The 19,208-nt window shown below is 41.3% G+C and overlaps 1 protein-coding gene across 1 annotated transcript in view; it reads right to left on the bottom strand.

Moving 5' to 3' along the window:
- Positions 1-19,208, bottom strand: part of CXCL14 (C-X-C motif chemokine ligand 14) — a 53,837-nt gene that overhangs the window by 9,801 nt on the left and 24,828 nt on the right. The window contains exon 3 of the mRNA XM_073620824.1: positions 9,901-10,011. Within this exon, the coding sequence (XP_073476925.1) occupies positions 9,901-10,011 (111 nt within the window). The remainder of the gene's footprint in view (positions 1-9,900; positions 10,012-19,208) is intronic.

Here is a 19,208-nt window from a genome sequence, read left to right on the forward strand (position 1 = left end):
GAACTCAACAATTAAACATCCAAGATGCAACTCCATTTAATAGACAAGCATTACGTGTTGTGAAATTGGTTCTGATGGTCTTCTTTGTGACCAAATATGAATGAAAAACAAATGATAGGGATTATACATAAATAGGAGCCTTTTTTGGTCTAAAGAGACCAACATTCTCGGCAATGCCTAATGAAAACTGACTGAACATAATAAGAAATTTGCCAAGATATGGTCAGAAGATGTCCACCAACATCAAGTACTCGTCTTAGTCTAAGATCAATTCACAACCTTGTAACTAGCATCTGATTTTGTTAATCAACAAGGGGGTAAATTGGTAAGTTCCTATCCAATGTGGCCACATACATGATAATAATTAAAAAAAAAATTATTCTCCCAGTTGGTGCTTATGCAAAGCGGCAGATTTAGCTTGTATGTGGTCAGCTGACAATGGTAAATTTAAAAAAAGGATTGTTAACAATTCATTTCTAAGGGACCAGCAACATGACCCTATATTTGTATGTGTAACTATCCCTATTTACTGTAAAGCTTATGATTATAGGCCACACAATTTGTCCCCCTCTAAAAACAATTTTTAAGCACAGAGCTTGCTTTTAGATGTCAAAAACCATGCATATACTATATATATCTAAAAAACAGCTTTTTATATATAAAAATATCTAGCTCTTTGCATACCTCAAAATCCCCTACTTGTCCGCCATATTTTATGTATGTCAATAACACTGTACTATTGGTGCTACTCAATGATGATATAGCCATTCTTGAAGCATTGATACTCAACAGTTCAAAGATCAATGTCAGACAGTACTATTACTGCAGTGATTACTACTGGGGGTTCCAAGTAGAGTAGAATCCTCTGTTAAGGATAGGCAAGTAGTCCTACCCTAAGCTCTACAACAGCTACATGAAAAACCCTAGTGGTTGTTCCAGCACAGCTTGACATTCTATAAAACTATTAGATCTACTACTAATAGAAAGCTGTCCATTTTAAGTTTCTCTATTTTGGTTTAATATAAAAGATCAAATGTTTTTGTGACTAGCAAATAATGTGGATTCTCGGGGGAAATTTACATGCGCACAGCTGGGGCTAAATGATGGACTGGCATATGCTTCCAAATAAAATAATTAGTATTAATTTTCTAGTCTAACTGGAACTTGCTGCCCTCAAGCAGAAAGTATGAAGTCTGCTGTAAGGTTCTATTAATAGATGTCAAATGCATCACATTATCGCATTCCTGACAAGGTTAGAATAGAAAGCATCTGAGTGAAAGGATTTCAGTAACAAATCCGGTTAAATTCCTTTTCTCTCCCTAGCCCTACATATAATAGATATAACAGCAAAGTAAATATTTCTCAATATATTCAGGTACATTAACATGATCTAGCTAAGCTAGGTATTTAATAAAAATCTGTCAGTACTGTCAATATAAGGGTCTCATATAATCACTGCAGCATTGGTGTCAAGTGTTTCCTAAATTTTCCCAAAAGGGCAGTGTATAGATTCCAACTCCACAAGATTCCATAGTATTTAAACATCACAAGCACACCATAGTAGATAAATGGACAAACATGTATTCTTGTTACAGACACTGAGATGTACGAGTTTATTTACTAAAACTGGAGAGTGCAAAATCTGGTGCAATTCTGCATAGAAACCATTCAGCTTCCAGGTTTTATTGCCAAAGCTTAATTGAACAAGATGAAGTTAGAAGCTGATTGGCTGCCATGCACAGCTGCAGAGCCTGAGTGCACCAGTTTTAGCAAATCTATCCCATTATTTTCAGGCCACAAAATGAGTCCTCCATCAGGGCAGAAGTGATAGTAACATACAATATTATAATACTATATATATATATACACACAGTATATATATTAGCCAGGTGAACCAATCCCACCAATATCTGCACAGATTGACTTCATACTTTACAGCTCTACATAGTATTATTGATCACTTTTTTGGTTGCTAATTGCTTGTTTAAAATTATTTTTGGGCAATGGTGAGGAGGCGTAACCTGGTGATATCTTAGCTAGTTATTGTTTGTGTCTTGTTTAGCGCACATTCACTGCCCCTCTGATGAAGGCATCTTCTTGAGGCCCTGAAAAGTTGCATTTCTATGTTTGTGACAAGAATAAATGTTTGTCCTTTTGATGTACTATGGTTTGTTTATGGGCATGTATCTGCCACAAGGCAAACAAGGCGTTGGGCGGCATTCCTTGGGCGGCATTTTTCAAGGGGGCGGCGCCACCCCCCAGGCAGAAGGACTGCTATGCATGGGCTTCCGGCGCTTTCTCCTGGGACACATGGCTCCCAGCCCCCCCTGCCGCCTCTTCAAAATCCAGTAGATGAGCCGCAAGTTGGAGCGATTCCAACTCTGCCAGAGCTGCTCAGCTGCTCCAGGGTGATGAGGAAAGAGTTTGGGCTCTGACCTTGGTTCCTGCTGTCAGACAGTCAGCTATCAAGGCAAAAGATCGTGCCAACTAGCAGGTCCTAGGAAGAGAGGTGAGAGCAGTGTGTATGTGGGGGAAAGGGGGGCTGTGAATAGGTGAGAGCTGTGAAAAGTGGGGGGGGGGGGGCTGTGACTCGGTGAGAGCTGTGAATAGTGGGAGGGGGGCTGCGAATAGGTGAGAACTGCGAATGGGGGGGCTATGAAGAAGTTAAAGCTGTGAAGAGGGGAGTGGGAATTTGTGAAGAGTGGGGGAGGGTTTGTGAAGAGGTGAGAGCTGTGAAGAGGGGTAGGGGGGGATTTGTGAAGAGTGGTGGGCTGTGAAGGAGGGGAATTTGTGAAGAGTGGGGGAATGTGAAGAGCTGTGAAGAGTGGTGGGTGGGTTGTGAAGAGGTGAGAGCTGTGAATCGGTGGGAGCTGTGAAGAGTCAGGGGGTTTACTGGGGGGGGGCTGCTTTTAGTCTTGCTTAGGGCAACACAAAACAAAAAAAAACGCCACTGTTTGTTGGTGATTTATAGATATTAGAATACAGCTCAGCATATAATAGAGCAGTCAGCAGGTGTCAACAATTTTTCTCTAGTCAAACCTTTTTTTGGACAAAGTGATGAGATTAGAACTTCTTTCATGTTTTATTTCTCACTGTGTAGGTATTTGGGAGGTTTGCGTGTGGACACTTAGACAGGAAGTAGGCAACATCTTTCCAACAAAGGATCAAGGAGTAATTAAACATTTCTTTTAGAGTAGGGAAGAGTGAGACAAGTTGTTGTCTGTTAAGCTGTAGGGAAGATCTCAATTTCTATTTGGTCAATAGGATAGGAAGTATGGCAAAATCTACCCAAACAAAACGCAGACAGCAACAAAACTTTAAAAATGTATAACCCTTCCTCACTCTAACCAAAAAATGTAAAAAATATATTTTGCCTTAAGTTTTAAAATGAAACGGACTTAGATTTCAACAGTTTAACTCCTTTCTTCTGCTACCATGAACATACAGTAAGTACTACAAACCCTGTAAATGGACGCCTGGCTGCTATAGCAGCATGGAATTTACAGTACATCTCTTCAGCTGACTGTTGGCTTTCTAGCGGAAGTGATTTACTCTAGGTGGCTTTAAGCCACCCGATCACTTCCGCACATGTTGCAAGGTGTTGACAGCAATCCCCCTATCCACACTGGACTCTGTTGCCCCATCTGGGCACCCAGGATTTCTATGACAGTTGTTGGCAGAAAGAATGGAGAACTTTCAGAGAATCTGATCTGATAAATATTAAACTACTGTGGTAACATCATTTGACATCAAAATTTCAACTACTACCATTTTATTCTCTAGGGGCTCTGCTTACAGAAAATATAGAATAGTGTGTGGGGGGGGGCTAAACTGATGACCTGTATGGGCTTTTAAATAATGTTCATACCAAATATTAAACTATTGCGGTAACATCATGTTACCGCAATATAATGTTTTCACTTTTTTGATTGCCACCAACTCACCTTTTGCACAGACTGCCATCTGCACAGCTTGAATCATTACAGCATGGCTCAGCCTGCACAGCTTGAATCATCACAGCACGGCTCAGCCTGCACAGCTTGAATCATCACAGCACAGCCCAGCCTGCACATCCCTGGCTTGTGAGCGCGTGCTCCCATCATCTGATGCGCACCCTGCCGGTTGGCCATGTGACCCGGCCCTTCATCTGACAGTTGCCCCCGCACAGCGCAGCGGCCATGTCAATGCCTCCTCAGGGACGCGGCAGAGACAAGGCCATCTGCGGCCATCCGTGGTAGACACGGGAGACCGGGGGACCTCTAGCGAGGACGAGCTGCTGACGCTGAGGACGTCGCCATGTGGCTGATGAGGACTGCAGCAGCTTTTTAGAGACCAGCTCACAGTTTTTTTTTTATTTTTGTGCACCTTGCGTCAGACAGATCGGACACTTTTGACACTTTTTTGGGACCAGTGATATTTATACAGGGATCAGTGCTAAAAATAGCCACTGATTACTGTATAAATTATATTGGCAGGGAAGGGGTCAACACTAGGGGGCGATCAAGGGGTTAAGTGTTCCCTAGGGAGGTGCTTCTAACTGTGGGGGGAGTATACTGACTGGGAGTAGAGAGAGATTGCCGTTCTTGATCACGAGGAACAGCGATCTCTCTCTACTCCCCTGACAGAACAGGGATCTGTTTGTTTACATTGACAGATCCCCATTCTGGCTCTCTGTGAAGCGATCGTGGGTGGCCAGTGAACATCAGCTCCAGAGACACACCATGGGCGCGCGCCTGCTATTGCTCTTAAAGCAGCTGACGTACACCTACGGCAATTACCGCAGCCGAGCCAACCTGCCGCAGTATAATGACAGCAGCTGGTCAACAAGCGGTTAACATCATGCTTCACTGTATATAATTATCTTAAAATAGTTCTAAAGACTGAATGTTTTTTACCTTAATGCATTTACAACATTAAGGTAAAAAAAGCCCCATATGCTACTCCTGTCACCAAACACTTACCTGCTGTCCTTGTCACTGCCACCACTGCTGGGGAAGGATCATTGCTGTTCCCCAGACTGCCTTGCTCCTGTGGAGACATGCGTGCAGTGGAGCGATAGGCTCCTGCGGCCATCAGTCAAATTGCTGGGAGGAGGAGACACAGGGGCATGGCTTGCTGGCACTTGGATGTGTCTGTGGACACACACAGCTCAGCTCAGGAACCTGACAGGAACACCCACATTAATGTCTCCTTAGAACCCAGCCAGATAAAGGAGACACCTAGCAAGCAAGGAGAAGGGAACAGTGGCCATGCGACAGCCAGGACAAAGAGGTAATGGACTTTAATACACAATAGGCGGGTATGCACCTCCTCTTCTAAAATTTTAAAAGAGGGTTTAATATCATCTTAAGCAAATGTTTTTATTGAATCTGTTGCAAAGTTTCTTACCTGGAGATATAGTCAGTAACAGCACTTCCCGCTGCATGCTAGCAATGCTAAGCTACTGCCTCACTATTAACAGCAGTATTATCAGCATACCGTGAGAGATGCTTCAGTTGTCTGTTGGGGTTCCTGTTTGATAAGACTGACTGGAAAACTGAAGCAGCATACAGGAAGGCTTACAACACTGTGGTTAATTATGAGACATCTGATCAGAATGGTCAACCTGTAGCAGGAAGGGCTTTTACTGGCAGGATCTCCAAGTGAAAACTTTGCAAACTATCCCCCAGAATAATTTGATTAAGAAAAATGCATACAGTGAGGCATGTTGCCAAACATACTGAAAAAAAGATTTTTGTTTTACATAGACTTTAAAATTCAAAGAGAAGGCATCTCAGTATGCATGTGATCACCTCTGTTAGCTAATATCCCTGTGCCATTCTCTGATTTAGTTTTACTTTGTTGATGTGGACAATCTGGCTTGTAAAAACATGTACGGCTGTCTATTTTTTCACCTTTTCTTGTAACTAAGACATTTGAGTTGTTTTACTTAACACGGTTGTAGACCTCATTCATGAAAATTTGACCTAAGCGCATAGCTGTAGTGTTTTCTTATATCTCTCCAAAACTCTAAGTGCCATGTCTTTTTGCTGCTCCACTCCTCTGTTATCAGCATTATAACTTCTGACAAGTAGGGATGAGCTGAACACCCCCCGGTTTGGTTCCAGCAGAACAGGCAAAAAATTCATTCGAACACGCGAACACAGTTAAAGTCTATGGCACACGAACACGAGTAATCAAATGTGCTAATTTTAAAGGCTTATATGCAAGTTATTGTCATAAAAAGTGTTTGGGGACCTGGGTCCTGCCCCAGGGGACATGGATCAATGCAAAAAAAGTTTTAAAAACGTCTGTTTTTTCAGGAGCAGTGATTTTAATAATGCTTAAAGTGAAACAATAAAAGTGAAATATTTCTTTCAAATTTCGTACCTGGGGGGTGTCTATAGTACGCCTGTAAAGTGGCGCATGTTTCCCGTGTTTAGAACAGTCCCTGCACAAATTGACATTTCTAAAGGAAAAAAAGTCATTTAAAAGTACTCATGGCTATAATGAATTGTCAGTCCCGGCAATACGGATAAAAGAAGTCATTGAAAAAACGGTATCAGCTCCCCCCAGTCCATTACCAGTCCCTTTAGGTCTGGTTCGAATATTAACATTTACGTAACTGGGTGGCCCTGCCCCCCTCTGACGCCCCAAGAAAGCCATAGGGAAGTCCCCGTGCGTCAGAGGGGGCAGGGTCACCCGGGAACATCACGGTGTGGCCCCACCCTCAGTTATAAAAGAACTGTCAAAGCAAAGATGTGTCATATGGCGGGAGCCTCCCATGTAGGCGGGTCAGTCTCAGCTTTTTTTTTTTTTTTTTCGGTCCATCTGCGGAGCGAAAGAATGAGAAGAATGGACTTTGTGGGACATTTTTATTTTTTTATTTTTTAATAAAGGACTTGTCCTAAGCCATGTCTTGTCAGTTTTACCATTTTGACAGTTTTTTTGTGAAATGGTAGGGGTACATTTGTACCCCATTACCATTTCACACAGGGGGAGGCCGGGATCTGGGGGTCCCCTTGTCCCGTTCCATTGGGAGGCCCGATGGCCAATTGGCCGCCTCCGGCGGCTGGGGACGGACTGGAACGAAGTCGTGAATGGCTTCGTTCCAGCCTCCTAATAGTAAACACAGAAGCAACGTCATTACGTCACTTCCAGTTTACTTGGCTGCCAATGGTGCCGGTTTAAAAAAAATACACAGTATTCAGAATCGCCGTTTTCAGCAATCTGAATACTTTGAAGTGCAAAGGAGGGATCGGGGGTCTTTTAGACCCCCGATCCCTCCATAAAGAGTACTTGTCACCACCTATTACTGTCACAAGGGATGTTTACATTCCTTGTGACAGTAATAAAAGTGATCAAAATTTTTTTTTTTTAAAACACAATTAATAAATATAAAATGAAATAAAATAAATAAGAAAAAAAAAAAAATTAAAGTCCCCCTGTCCCAGCGAGCTCGCACAGCAAAGAAAACGCATATGGAAGTCGCACCCGCATATGTAAACGGTGTTCAAATCACACATGTGAGCTATCTCCGCGATCGTCAGTGTGAGAGCAATAATTCTAGGACTAGACCTCCTCTGTAACTCTAACCTGGTAACCGTAAAAAAAAATGAAAGTGTCGCCTATGGAAATTTTTAGGTACCGTAGTTTGTCGCCATTCCACGAGTGCGTGCAATTATAAAGCATGACATGTTTGGTATCTATTTACTCGGTGTAACATCATCTTTCACATTATACAAAAAAATTGGGGTAACTTTACTGTTTGGTTTATTTAAAATTCATGAAAGTGTCCCTTTTCCCAAAAAGCTGCATTTAAAACACCGCTGCACAAATACCGTGTGACATAAAATATTGCAACAATCGCCATTTTATTCTCTAGATTCTCTGCTAAAAAAAAATATATAATGTTTGGGGGCTCTAATTAATTTTCTAGCAAAAAATACGGATTTTAACTTGTAAACACCAAATTTCAAAAATAGGCTTAGTCATGAAAGGGATAAATCAAGTGACACTGTCTCTCTGTCTCTGTCTCTCAACGCCGGAACACACTACACAGGACCGACGTGCAGGCAGCCTTATATAGTGTGGGGCGTGTACTAAACCCCCTGAGCCATAATTGGCCAAAGCCACCCTGGCTTAGTCATGAAAGGGTTAAAGGATGTTCCGCAGCTTTCGAATTTGCCGCGAACACCCCAAATTGTTTGCTATTCGGTGAACAGGCGAACACTTGATGTTCGAGTCGAATTTACGTTCGACTTGAACATCGGGCTCATCCCCACTGACAAGTTCTCCGACACATGAGATAACAGCAGCTGAAAATCTGAGCTGGGGAGGGAGCTTAGAGGGAGATTAGCAGAGAGCTTGTCTATTCAGACTACAGCACTGCATGTTCCTTAATTTCTCTGCCTATGTGTAGAGGGGGAGGGTGTGCCTTTTCTACCATCAGCTCTCACACAGTGTAAGCCCAGACTCCACAGACTCCAGACTCCACACCCACTGCTGGAAGAGGAAGAAAGATTTCTAACATGATCTGCACTTTCCAAAGTGTGTAGAAAGGGAAAGACAGCAGATATACATGTAAAACATATGCAGGGAGATTTGTTTCATCTCTGTGTTCATCAGAGGCTGTTCACTGGGTATATGTGAGGGTTTACAACCACTTTAACCACTTCCCACCTGGCCCATAGTAGAATGACGGCTGGGTGGTGGTTCTGTTATCCTGACTAGACATCCTATGAAGTCTTTTAGAATAACATGCCGGCGCATGCCCGCGGGGTCGTGCAGAGCGGCGATCAGTTGTGCGGTGTGTCAGTCTGACACCCCGCATCTCTGATCATGGTAAGGAGCCTCTGATGGAGGCTCCTTACCACGTGATCAGCTGTGACCAATCACAGCTGATCAACGTGTGAACCAGGAAGTGCTGGTAAATGGCTTTCCTCAGTTTGCGCTGACAGGGAGAGCAGATCGGCGGCTCTCCCTGTCAGAGGGGGGTCTACACTGATAATCAGCACATTGATTATCAGAGCATCCCCCATGAGAGGTGCCCACCACATCTGCAAATCTGTGCCCATCAGTTGCCAGTCAGTGCCCACTATAGTGCCAATCAGTGCCCACTATAGTGCCAATCAGTGCCTATCACAGTGCCAATCAGTGCCCATCAGTAACACCTGTCAGTACCTCATCATCAGTGCTGCCCATCAGTGCTGCCTATCAGTGCCCATCAGTGCCACCTGTAAGTGCCCATCAGTGCCACCTGTCAGTGCCCATCAATGCCGCCTATCAGTGCCCATCAATGCTGCATATCAGAGCCGCCTATTGGTGCCCATCAGTGCTGCATATCAGTGCTGCCTATCAGTCCGTGCATACACAGTTGGGTGGAAAAAAAAAAAAAAAACTTAAACAAAATTTTCAAATTGTATATGCAATCAGAGTGGAATGGCACTCACAGGACTTGCAAGGAACACAAAAGCAAGTGAGTCAGTTTATTGTGTGACTAACATTTAGGTTGCGCATTGCCAACCTTTATCAGACAGTACAAATATGACGACTATTGACTATGTCATCATTGTACATCAATATCCTTCAAGCAAAGCATAAGTTTATCAAGAATTACTTGTTATTTTTGGCCTATCAAAAAAACTGATATAATTATCAGATTTTACAATAGCATTAAACTTGAAAACATTTGTTTTGAAGTATAAAACACGTATATCAACATTGCTACCTCTAAGGCAGAGAGCGCTTTTCTGGTATTTTTATTAAAGTTGAAAATACATTAATCTTCATTCATGTACCAGTCATAACATATTTAAAGCATATTCAAAACAAGTTCTTTAGAATGTGTATGGATAAAACAAACTATACATATACATTAAATATCTTGGTATTGTTTGATATTCATTTTATTACTCATACCTGCTCTTTTCTTTCCATATTGTGTACCATTTAAGGAACTTCTTAGTACTATGTAGTTTAGGGTGCAAGCAATACTGTTGTCCTCTAAGTCGGGAAACATGCATGGTCACACTAAAAGAGAACAAAGACATTTTAAGTGAAACAAATAAATATGTGTTTAGGCATTATTATTCAGTATATTTGATAATATACAGTAAGTTGACAGCTTTGTACTATAGGAAATCACAAAGGTTTAAGTGGCAAAAAACATGCAGTTTATTTTATATCTGTCTAACATTATATTAACAAACAAATGAATACAGGTCTGTAAACTTGAATACAGAATTAAGGGCTTGTTTAGCGGTGAACAGTTTTTATCTGCACAGGTGGCTACTAGGGTGTGATGTGCAGTATGGTAAGCTGCAGAAAAATGCAGTATGTCTGCATTTTACCATAGTGCACTGGATGCTGCTTTGCAGCGATCCGAATGAATGGATGTGACACTTCAAATGAAATTATGAAAACAAAAGTAAGCAGTGTGATGCACTGAAACATGTAACTAGCTCTAAACCAGGGGCTCACACTGGTGGCCCTCCAGCTGTTGCAAAACTACAAGTCCCATGAGGCATTTCAAGGCTGACAGTTACAAGCATGACTCCCACAGGCAGAGGCATAATGTGACTTGTAGTTTCGCAACAACTGAAGGGCCACCAGTTTGAGACCCCTGCTCTAAACACTCTGTTTTACCATGCAGGATAATTGCAAGAAGTGTAGGTACCAGAAAGTCTATGGCTGTTCCGGTTCAGCAGGACTGGAGAGAGTGAGTGATAGAAGCAGTACAAGGAGCCAATTAGCTTTTGTGTTGACAAGAAAAATGCTGATGGAGGAGAAAGTGGAAATTAGCTTATCACTGTGCTTCTTCTTTCACTGCCCAATCACAAATTTGGGCATATCTAAGATAACCAGGGCTAAGGGGAATTAGGTTGAATAAGCTGGCTTTTAGATTAAAACATCTAGGAGGCAGAAAAAGGTATTGCACAGGAAATCTTTGGATCAAAGGTGAATATTGGAGCAAAAGTTGGTTTTGTCATGTTAATTGGCTACTAATTTCACCTTGTTGTTTTCGGATGAAGTTCTACTTTATAGTCCACTCAAAGCTGAAAATAAGCTGTGGTGATGTGAATGGACTGTCCTCTGGCCCCTCCCAAACACCACAAGCTTAAGAAGAGGAAGGGAACAGCCAGAAGCCAGCAAGGTTATGATGATCCCCACAAAAAGTATGTTTTTGACAAGGGGCGAAGCTTTTAATGAAAACTAAGTATAGCATGGTGGAACATCACTGTGCACAAAAACAAATATATATTCTGCTGTTTTAAACCTAAACTCTGGGCACAACCACTTCATTTAAAGGGTTAGTTCACATTTATCAAAAAGCCCACTATGCTGTCCATATGGGACAGCAGTGTGCTAAACTTGCCTTTTAGCCAGGTTCTCTTAAAAAAAAGAAGCATTCCTAAAATCGTCTACAGCCTGTGATGGCCCAGTCTTGAGTTATTGTAGAGACAGAGAAGTCACTGGGAAAAGCACCTTCTAGTGTCATGGCAAGGAAGCACCATCCATTTCTTTTGGGCTGCAAAGTATAGACTTTGCATGTGTTGGCACAAAACAACAGGACAGTGCTTGGAACTAAGGGACACTGGTCTGAATGGCTGCTCAGTCCCTAAAATAACTTTGGATGGAGCCATCACAGGCTGTTGAAGATTAAGATTTCTTTTTAATACAGTTTTGGCATTAAAAAAGAAGCTTAAAGCCGGCTGGAAGGTACCTACGGAAAGGTACCTACTTTTTTTTAGCACAATGCTATACCTATATGGGACAGCACAGTGTGCTTTTTGGTAAAGGCAAACTTGCACTTTTTATAATTATTATACAGGATTTATATAGTGCCAACAGTTTGCACAGCACTTTACAAAATGGGGGGGGGGGGGTTGGAACGGTACAGGTACAATACAATACAAGAGGAATCGGAGAGCCCTGCTTGGTAGACCTTACAATCTAAAAGGAAGAGGCAAGTGGCAAGTGATACAAAAAGTAGTAACTGTGGGGGATGAGCAGATGGAAACAGTAAAAGTTTATTAGTTAGAGATGGAATAGGCCTCTCTGAATAGTTGGGTTTTTATGAAGTGCCTAAAGGAGGATAGAGTAGGATATAGTTGAATGGATTAGGAGTTCCAGAGGATAGGAGAGGCTCTGGAGAAGTATTTGAGGTGAGCATTGAAGGAGATAGAGAGCAGGAGGTCTCAGGAGGAGTGAAGATAACAGTTTGGTTGGTAATTTAAGATGACTTTGGTGATGTACCTGGGGGCAGAGTTGTGAATGGCTTTGTAGGCTGCTGTAAGTATTTTAAATTGTATTTGTTGTGTGAGCAGAAGCCAATGGAGAGAATGGCAGAGAAGGGTAGCAAACACTGAATGTTTGGTAAGGTGGATGAGTCATAGAGCAGCATTCATGATGGACTGAAAGGGAATGGCCTATGTAAATATTAGGCCAATGAGGAGGGAGTTGCAATAGTCAACGTGAGAAATAACCATGGAGTGAAATAGTAGTTTTGTGATGTTGTTGGTTAAGAAGGGGGCATATTTTGGAGATGTTATGGTGTCAAGATTTGGACAGCTTACATGGATGCATTAAATATGTTCCTTAATAGCCACAAAGGATATAAATTCATCATTCATATAAATGTGCCAAATGTCATTGCAAAACAGTTATTACCCTGTGACATCATCACTGCACTACACATAGCCTGTACAGAAAGCAGAGCTGTGGGAGAAGCCCATCAGAACCACCAACTACAGGTTTCCTGCAAAAGCTACAGGGATGGGGGTAAATACAAGACCAGATACCCTGCTCAAGAACATAAACAGCAGTTGCCAGTCTTTATTACAGGAAGCTCAATTATGGAGGCAATGCTTTACATTGGATTATTGCACTGATCTGGAATTACAAAAAGCACACCAAGATTCAAATATGAACATGCATGCCTATTCTCATTTGAAAAATGTTGCTTATCCCGGAGTTCAGCTTTATAGGATAAGTTCATGTTTAGTAATATGTTACCTTACACCCATATGTAGGATGTAATAGGTTACTAAATTCCCTTCCATCACTGGGATCTGATCCCCCATTGTGAAAGTGTGAAAGCAGACGGGAAATCCTCTCCCCGCACCCGCTGTCACAATTCAAAAACAGCATGGCCGTACGGGGCTCTACCCACACGACCACGTGATTCGTTCATAGAGTACAACTACTGTCAGCCTTGCCGCTGACAGCTTGTAGTTCTAAATGAACTGCTGGTGAGCGTCCTCATAGTTCATTGATCTTTCTGGATTTCAGTAACTTCCTGCCCGTATCGGAGGTATGGGCAGACAGTGTACTGACAGTCTGCAGGATCCTGACATTGCACCCTTAATCTACTGATCATGGGTGCAATGCTTTACAGGCTCCTAAAAAAAAATGCATATTTTTTACCTGCAAAAAAAAGGGGAATTTATTTATTTTTTTAATGTGAAATTATCCTTTAAAGTAATTATAAACGTCACACATTTGCATCTCAGTCACTGAAAAGACTCTAAACCGAAACATTGGCCTCAAAAGGAATATGGCCTGCCCCTCTTCCAGCACACAGTAGGCGACTTACAGCCTCAGCTGACTAGATTTTTGCCAGAACAAACAGGTATTTTTGCATGTATCAAACAGGTATAACAAAAGGCTTTTAATGGTATGTTACAGGCTAAAGGGACCAAATAAGAGGTTCATTGTTAGGGCTTGCCTACACTTTAAAATATTGTATTTGTGAGGAAAACTCAAACCAAAGAGCCATGATAAAGCCCCATAATTAGTACATTCATACTAATTTAAAACAATATGCATTAGGAATCAGAAAACATGACTTTTGGTACTTCAGAATACTTCATGGCACTCTTTTCAATTAGCTACTGTATACAGCCCTGGGTCGGCTACTTGGAAAAAGCTAAAATGTGATATTCTTAGAATTTTAGTAGGTGAAGTGAACCAAACACAATTTGCTGACACTAAAGGTGAAATGCCCCTCTCAGCAACACATCTCTGTTACAGAAGAACAATGAGGTAACATGTAAATGAGTGCAAACAAAGACATATCTGTGTAGATGTACAGATACGTGAATTCAGCTCAGCTGGCTTTCACCGCCAAATGTACCTTTTTCACAAACAGCCTTTTTTAACGTATAAATCACATTCTTTATTAGACTGGGTTTCTTACAAAAGCCTGTATAAATAAAAGGATGAGCTATTTTGTAATAATTCCCATCATTGAACTTTCTAAAAATATTTAACAGATATGCATTACATAAACTAGCTTGTGTAAAAGGGTTTTGATAACATTCTTCCAATCCCAAAAAGGAAACCCTACCACCATTTGCCTTCATGATTTTTGATAGAAGACCCCATGAGTGCAGAATACAGATGAAAGTAGGCATACAACAGAGTTAAAGCACACACAGTACACAGAACATACACATTCAGAACACGCTTATAATTTACAATACCACCTGGTAATGTTGTGGTTAACATTGTTAGAGGACCTTGTTTGTAGGGTTGCCACCTTTTCTTCAAGCCAAACCCTAACGCTTTAGCGGCCTGGGAGACCTTTGGGTGCCCCAAGGAGAGGGGTAATGCGGTGCACATAGCATGCCACGGCTAACGTTGGGTGTGGCCAAATTGCACTTTCTGACAACATTGCCCTGCCCCCAGTGATGCCAAACCTGCCCCCAAACAGCCACCTGCAGCTCCTGGACGGCAACAGATTTGTGTGTGATTTGTGTGCGACTATCTTGGTTACATGGGGAACCACAGCCCAGTCTGAAAAATGTGTCCGGGTTTCAGTCTGTCTGAAACCCAGACACATGATTCAAAACACTGCTAGAATTTTTATTTCTGCTCTAAACATTGCACTGACTTGCATTCTATATTACAGTTGCAAGTACAGAGATCTTCAGAGAATTTTGAAGCCTTAAAGTCCAATTGAACTTTCACTTTAAATTAGCTAAATACATTCCAGGTGCACTAAAACAAAAGATGTTCCCACAGTTTATTTTCTTTAGGAAGCATCTACAGCTTGAATAGAAATGCCTGCACCCTGCCAGCATGCTTTAGAAACAAACTTATGCTCTGTGTGGAAGCAGTGATCTCTCTCTTGAGGTCAAACACACACCTCTGCTAAGTTGGTGCTAGAGAGTTCCAATCAGTAGGGAACATGAGCTTTGCTGATTGCAGAGCTATAGGCCTTACTAAGCAGGAGACTTGTCTGATCTCTGCAGAGATCTACTGCTTTCATACAGAAAGCAAGGCTTCTTCTCTAAAGCATGCTGGCAGAGGACAGATCTTTCTACTTAAGTTGTTGAAGCTGCTTTCTGTAGGAGTGAAACATAGGACTTTGAACACCTTTTGATTTGATGCACCTGGAATGTATTTAGCTGATTAAAATAAACTGAAAGTTTCAAATCAGTATTAAATGACATGTTTTACTGTACAAAGGTTCTTATGCATTGTGTGAAAACTTACTCTTTAGGGTATGGTATTCAGGGCCAGAGTTACCATTAGGCATCGCAGGCATTGTGCACATAGGCAGCAAAGAAAAATAGGTGGCTTTGCCCTGTATAAATATTGGTCACGCATTTTTTCCCATAATGACTAGGAATGGACATGGCATACAAGCATACATTCTAATCTAGATTACGGTCAAGAACACAAGAAAATATGTAAAATAAAGAAGAAAGTGATCCTAGCAGATAAGTCCTACTTTGAGCTCCAAAGGTTGTCGCTGCAGGCTCCAGTGTTGGAAATCAGACACTGGCTGTGTATAAAATAACATGCTTCTTTAGAGACTCGGACAACGCCTTGACACTTTATTGTCTCAGTACGCTAAAATAAACTACAATTTTCTCTTAGGCTGATTTCACACTTAAGCCACGTACACATGATCGGATTTTCCATCGGGAAATGTGTGATGACAGGCTGTTGGCAGAAAATCCGACCATTTGTACGCTCCATCGGACAATTGTTGTCAGATTTTCCACAGACAAAAATTGGATGGCAGGTTTTAAAATTTTACGCGGACAAATGTCTGTTGTTGGATTTTCCGAGCGTGTGTACACAAGTCCATCGGACAAAAGTCTGAAGTACAAACACGCATGCTCGGAAGCAAGGATGAGCCAGAAGCGGTCGTTCTTGTAAACTAGCGTTCATAATGAAGAATTAACATTCGTGATGTGGCAAAATTATGAAATCTCGAATTGCAGCGCACAATTCTCTTCTTCTTCAATGGGATAATAATGAAGCTGCTTTGCTGGTGATACTGATGGAGTTATTGCAAACAAATTTTCAAAGGCTTTTTTTTTCCTAGTGATATCAAGAATAATATTATTATGCTTTTTTTTTTTTTTTTGGTCAAGTTACCACAACACCATTATTCCGTAGTTTTTAGGATCAAAGATACAACTATTTTGGTGTCCCTTGTCAATGTTACATTATATTTTTTTAAATGTAACTGCCTACTCCCAAACTGTCATTTGAAGTAAAACACGTAGCCAAGTATTATTCTCCACAATTTTTTTATTGTGCATTAAAAAAAAGAAAATAAATAAAATTAGACATGCTATCTGCCAATAGAACTTAACCAAAAAGTGCATTCTATGCATCCAAAAATATAGAAAATATACCAAATCAAATCATTATTCAACCAAAAAATAAAATAAAAGCCTCATGCATGTGTCCTGGTTCTTAATGTAGGGGGTCAACAATGCCAAGAGTTGGTGAAAGCAGGGGTGCGTCATTCAGAGATAATTCCAAAAAACATCTGGATTATTCTCCTAGAGCTCCCGCAGCAAAAGAACATGACATAACTGGTCATGATTAATAAAGCAACCAATTTTTGGTCCAAGAACTCCTCTTCCTCCTGTTCCTGGACTGGACTTGGGTCAAAGCAATAACTCCAAGGCCAATAATAAATAACATGTTATCTCCTCCGATTCCGCAACATGGCTGGTTGATGAACAGCAGCTCAGAAACGAACTGAAAAGCACGAAATGAAAAGCGTGAACTGAAAATCATGGGATGGAAAGTGCGAACTGAAAAACGCTAAATGAAAAGCGCGAAATGAAAAGCGTGAATCAACACTCATCAAACTTCTACTAACATGAAATTAGCAGAAGGAGCCCAAAGGGTGGCGCTAAAGAGCTAAAAAACCACGTATCACGTCATTATGTTCGTGTTTGTTGGCTGACAATTCCTTGCCGTTTGTATGCAAGACAAAATCCAGGCACACGCCTTTGGACAAAAGTAAGAGGGCGTGTCTGTGAAAAATCCAATTGCGTGTACGAGGCTTAAGAGTTTTTTTTCATCCTTTTAAAAAAAGGATCTGAAAAGCTCAACAAAAATGCTTCCCTTTAAAATCAATGAATGTGTTCATGCTGGGGCAGTGTGCTTCTGTTGCGGTGAATTAAGAATCCTGCTTTCAGCATCCTTGGAGCATGTTTGGAGAGCTGAAAAAAACGCACCTTCCTATTGAAAGCAATGAAAAATGTGGTAAAGCCACTGCAAAAATGCACTGCAATGCATTTTTGGTGCAGTTTTTGAGTCTTTTAAACAGCACCATAAACGCGGTAAAAACGTTGCAGCTGATCAGTGTGAAAGTGCCCTAACTGATTTCACATTCAGCTTTTAAGTGCGTGGTCATATTTAATTATGATATCTAGTATTATATATAGCTGGTTTGCACTTCCTTTTAGTAATCATAAAAATTTAGCTTTGCCTCGAGTCATGCCCCAAATTTCATAAACACGGCAATGTGGTATGTTGATCTTAAATCTCTTTTTGTGGCTCTGTGTAATTGTGTAAGTTAACCAATACACATTAATGAACTTTGTTATAGTGATTGTAAAATAAGCTTTTAAACATAAGAAACATGATATACTTACCTGCTTTGAGAAATGGAATTGTGCAGAGCAGCCCTGAAACTCTTCTTTTCAGGTCCCCTGCTGGCACCACTGGCTCCTCCTCATCTGAGTGTGCCCCCAAAGGGTGGGGCCTGTACGTGGTGACATCACGCTGCCGAGTCCACAAGTCGGATCGCCGGCCTCTGGAGTGAGTTTGTTACATTTTTATATACTGTCCATGTGGTTTGCTTATTTTATGTACCATTGGTCTTATTTTAATACAATACTACACTATATATTTTTCTGCGTAGGCTCCATGGTGTGAGCTTTACATGCAGAGAAAGGATCACTGGCATCTGAGCTGTTGGAGTCTGAGGAATATTGGATGATATATAGATTGCATGTGTATTTGCTTATACAGTACATTTCATCTATCTGGTCAGTGCATTGCAGAGGTGGTGGTGTAGTGCACTGTTGGTGACAACATGGATTCATTCTGAGCTTGGGGACACTGCATGTGCATTTATTAAGGAGGAAGATTGCAATTCAACCTTGCACCTAATTTTGTGACTGCACTTTTTTTCAGGAAGGAAGATAATTATTCATCTTTGCATTTGTTTGCACTTTTGAGCCCTTGTTCACATTGATGTGATTTGGAATGCGGTTTGACGTGTCACAAAGGAACCATCCGAATCGGTGCGACGTCATAGTTTCTGTACTACTTTTGGCGATTTCAGGTACGATTTCAATAGACACCTATGCAGGAAACTGCAGAGTCTCTGAAATCGTCGGTCTGACATGTAGGAATGAAATCGTGCGAGTTCAGCTGAACTTGCACGATTTCAATCCCGCAGCAGTGTGAACCTGGGCTTAAGGATAGTTGCCGCCTAGTGGTGATTATCACTCATTACATGTATTGTTTATTTATGTTAAATTTTTTGGGTTTATTTTGATGATTATAAATGGCAGCATTTCATTTATGCACGCTATTATATGTATGTAGGATTTCCAAGCGTTGCACTGTCACTTTTTATATCCCCAAAATACCCGCTTGCTTTTGGTGCACACCTTCTGGTTCAATCCCAAGCCACACTGCCTGCTTCTTTAGACACAGGCAGCTCTGATCCGACCTGCACCTTGCTCCCTCATAACCACATTTGACTGACAGCAGTGGGAGCCATAGCCAAAGAGAGACCAGGAAGTGAGAGGAGAGATCCTACAGATGGGCACAGCGCTGTGTTAGGTCTCTGGTAATTAAAAGTGGGGGTGACTATAAAGATTTTTATATATACCCCTGTTCACTAACTTTGCACACTCTTTTGAACTTAAAAAAAATAAAATAAAAACAAAAGTACA

The sequence above is a fragment of the Aquarana catesbeiana genome, linkage group LG03 (assembly GCF_042186555.1).
Source record: "Aquarana catesbeiana isolate 2022-GZ linkage group LG03, ASM4218655v1, whole genome shotgun sequence".
NCBI classification, from domain to species: domain Eukaryota; kingdom Metazoa; phylum Chordata; class Amphibia; order Anura; family Ranidae; genus Aquarana; species Aquarana catesbeiana.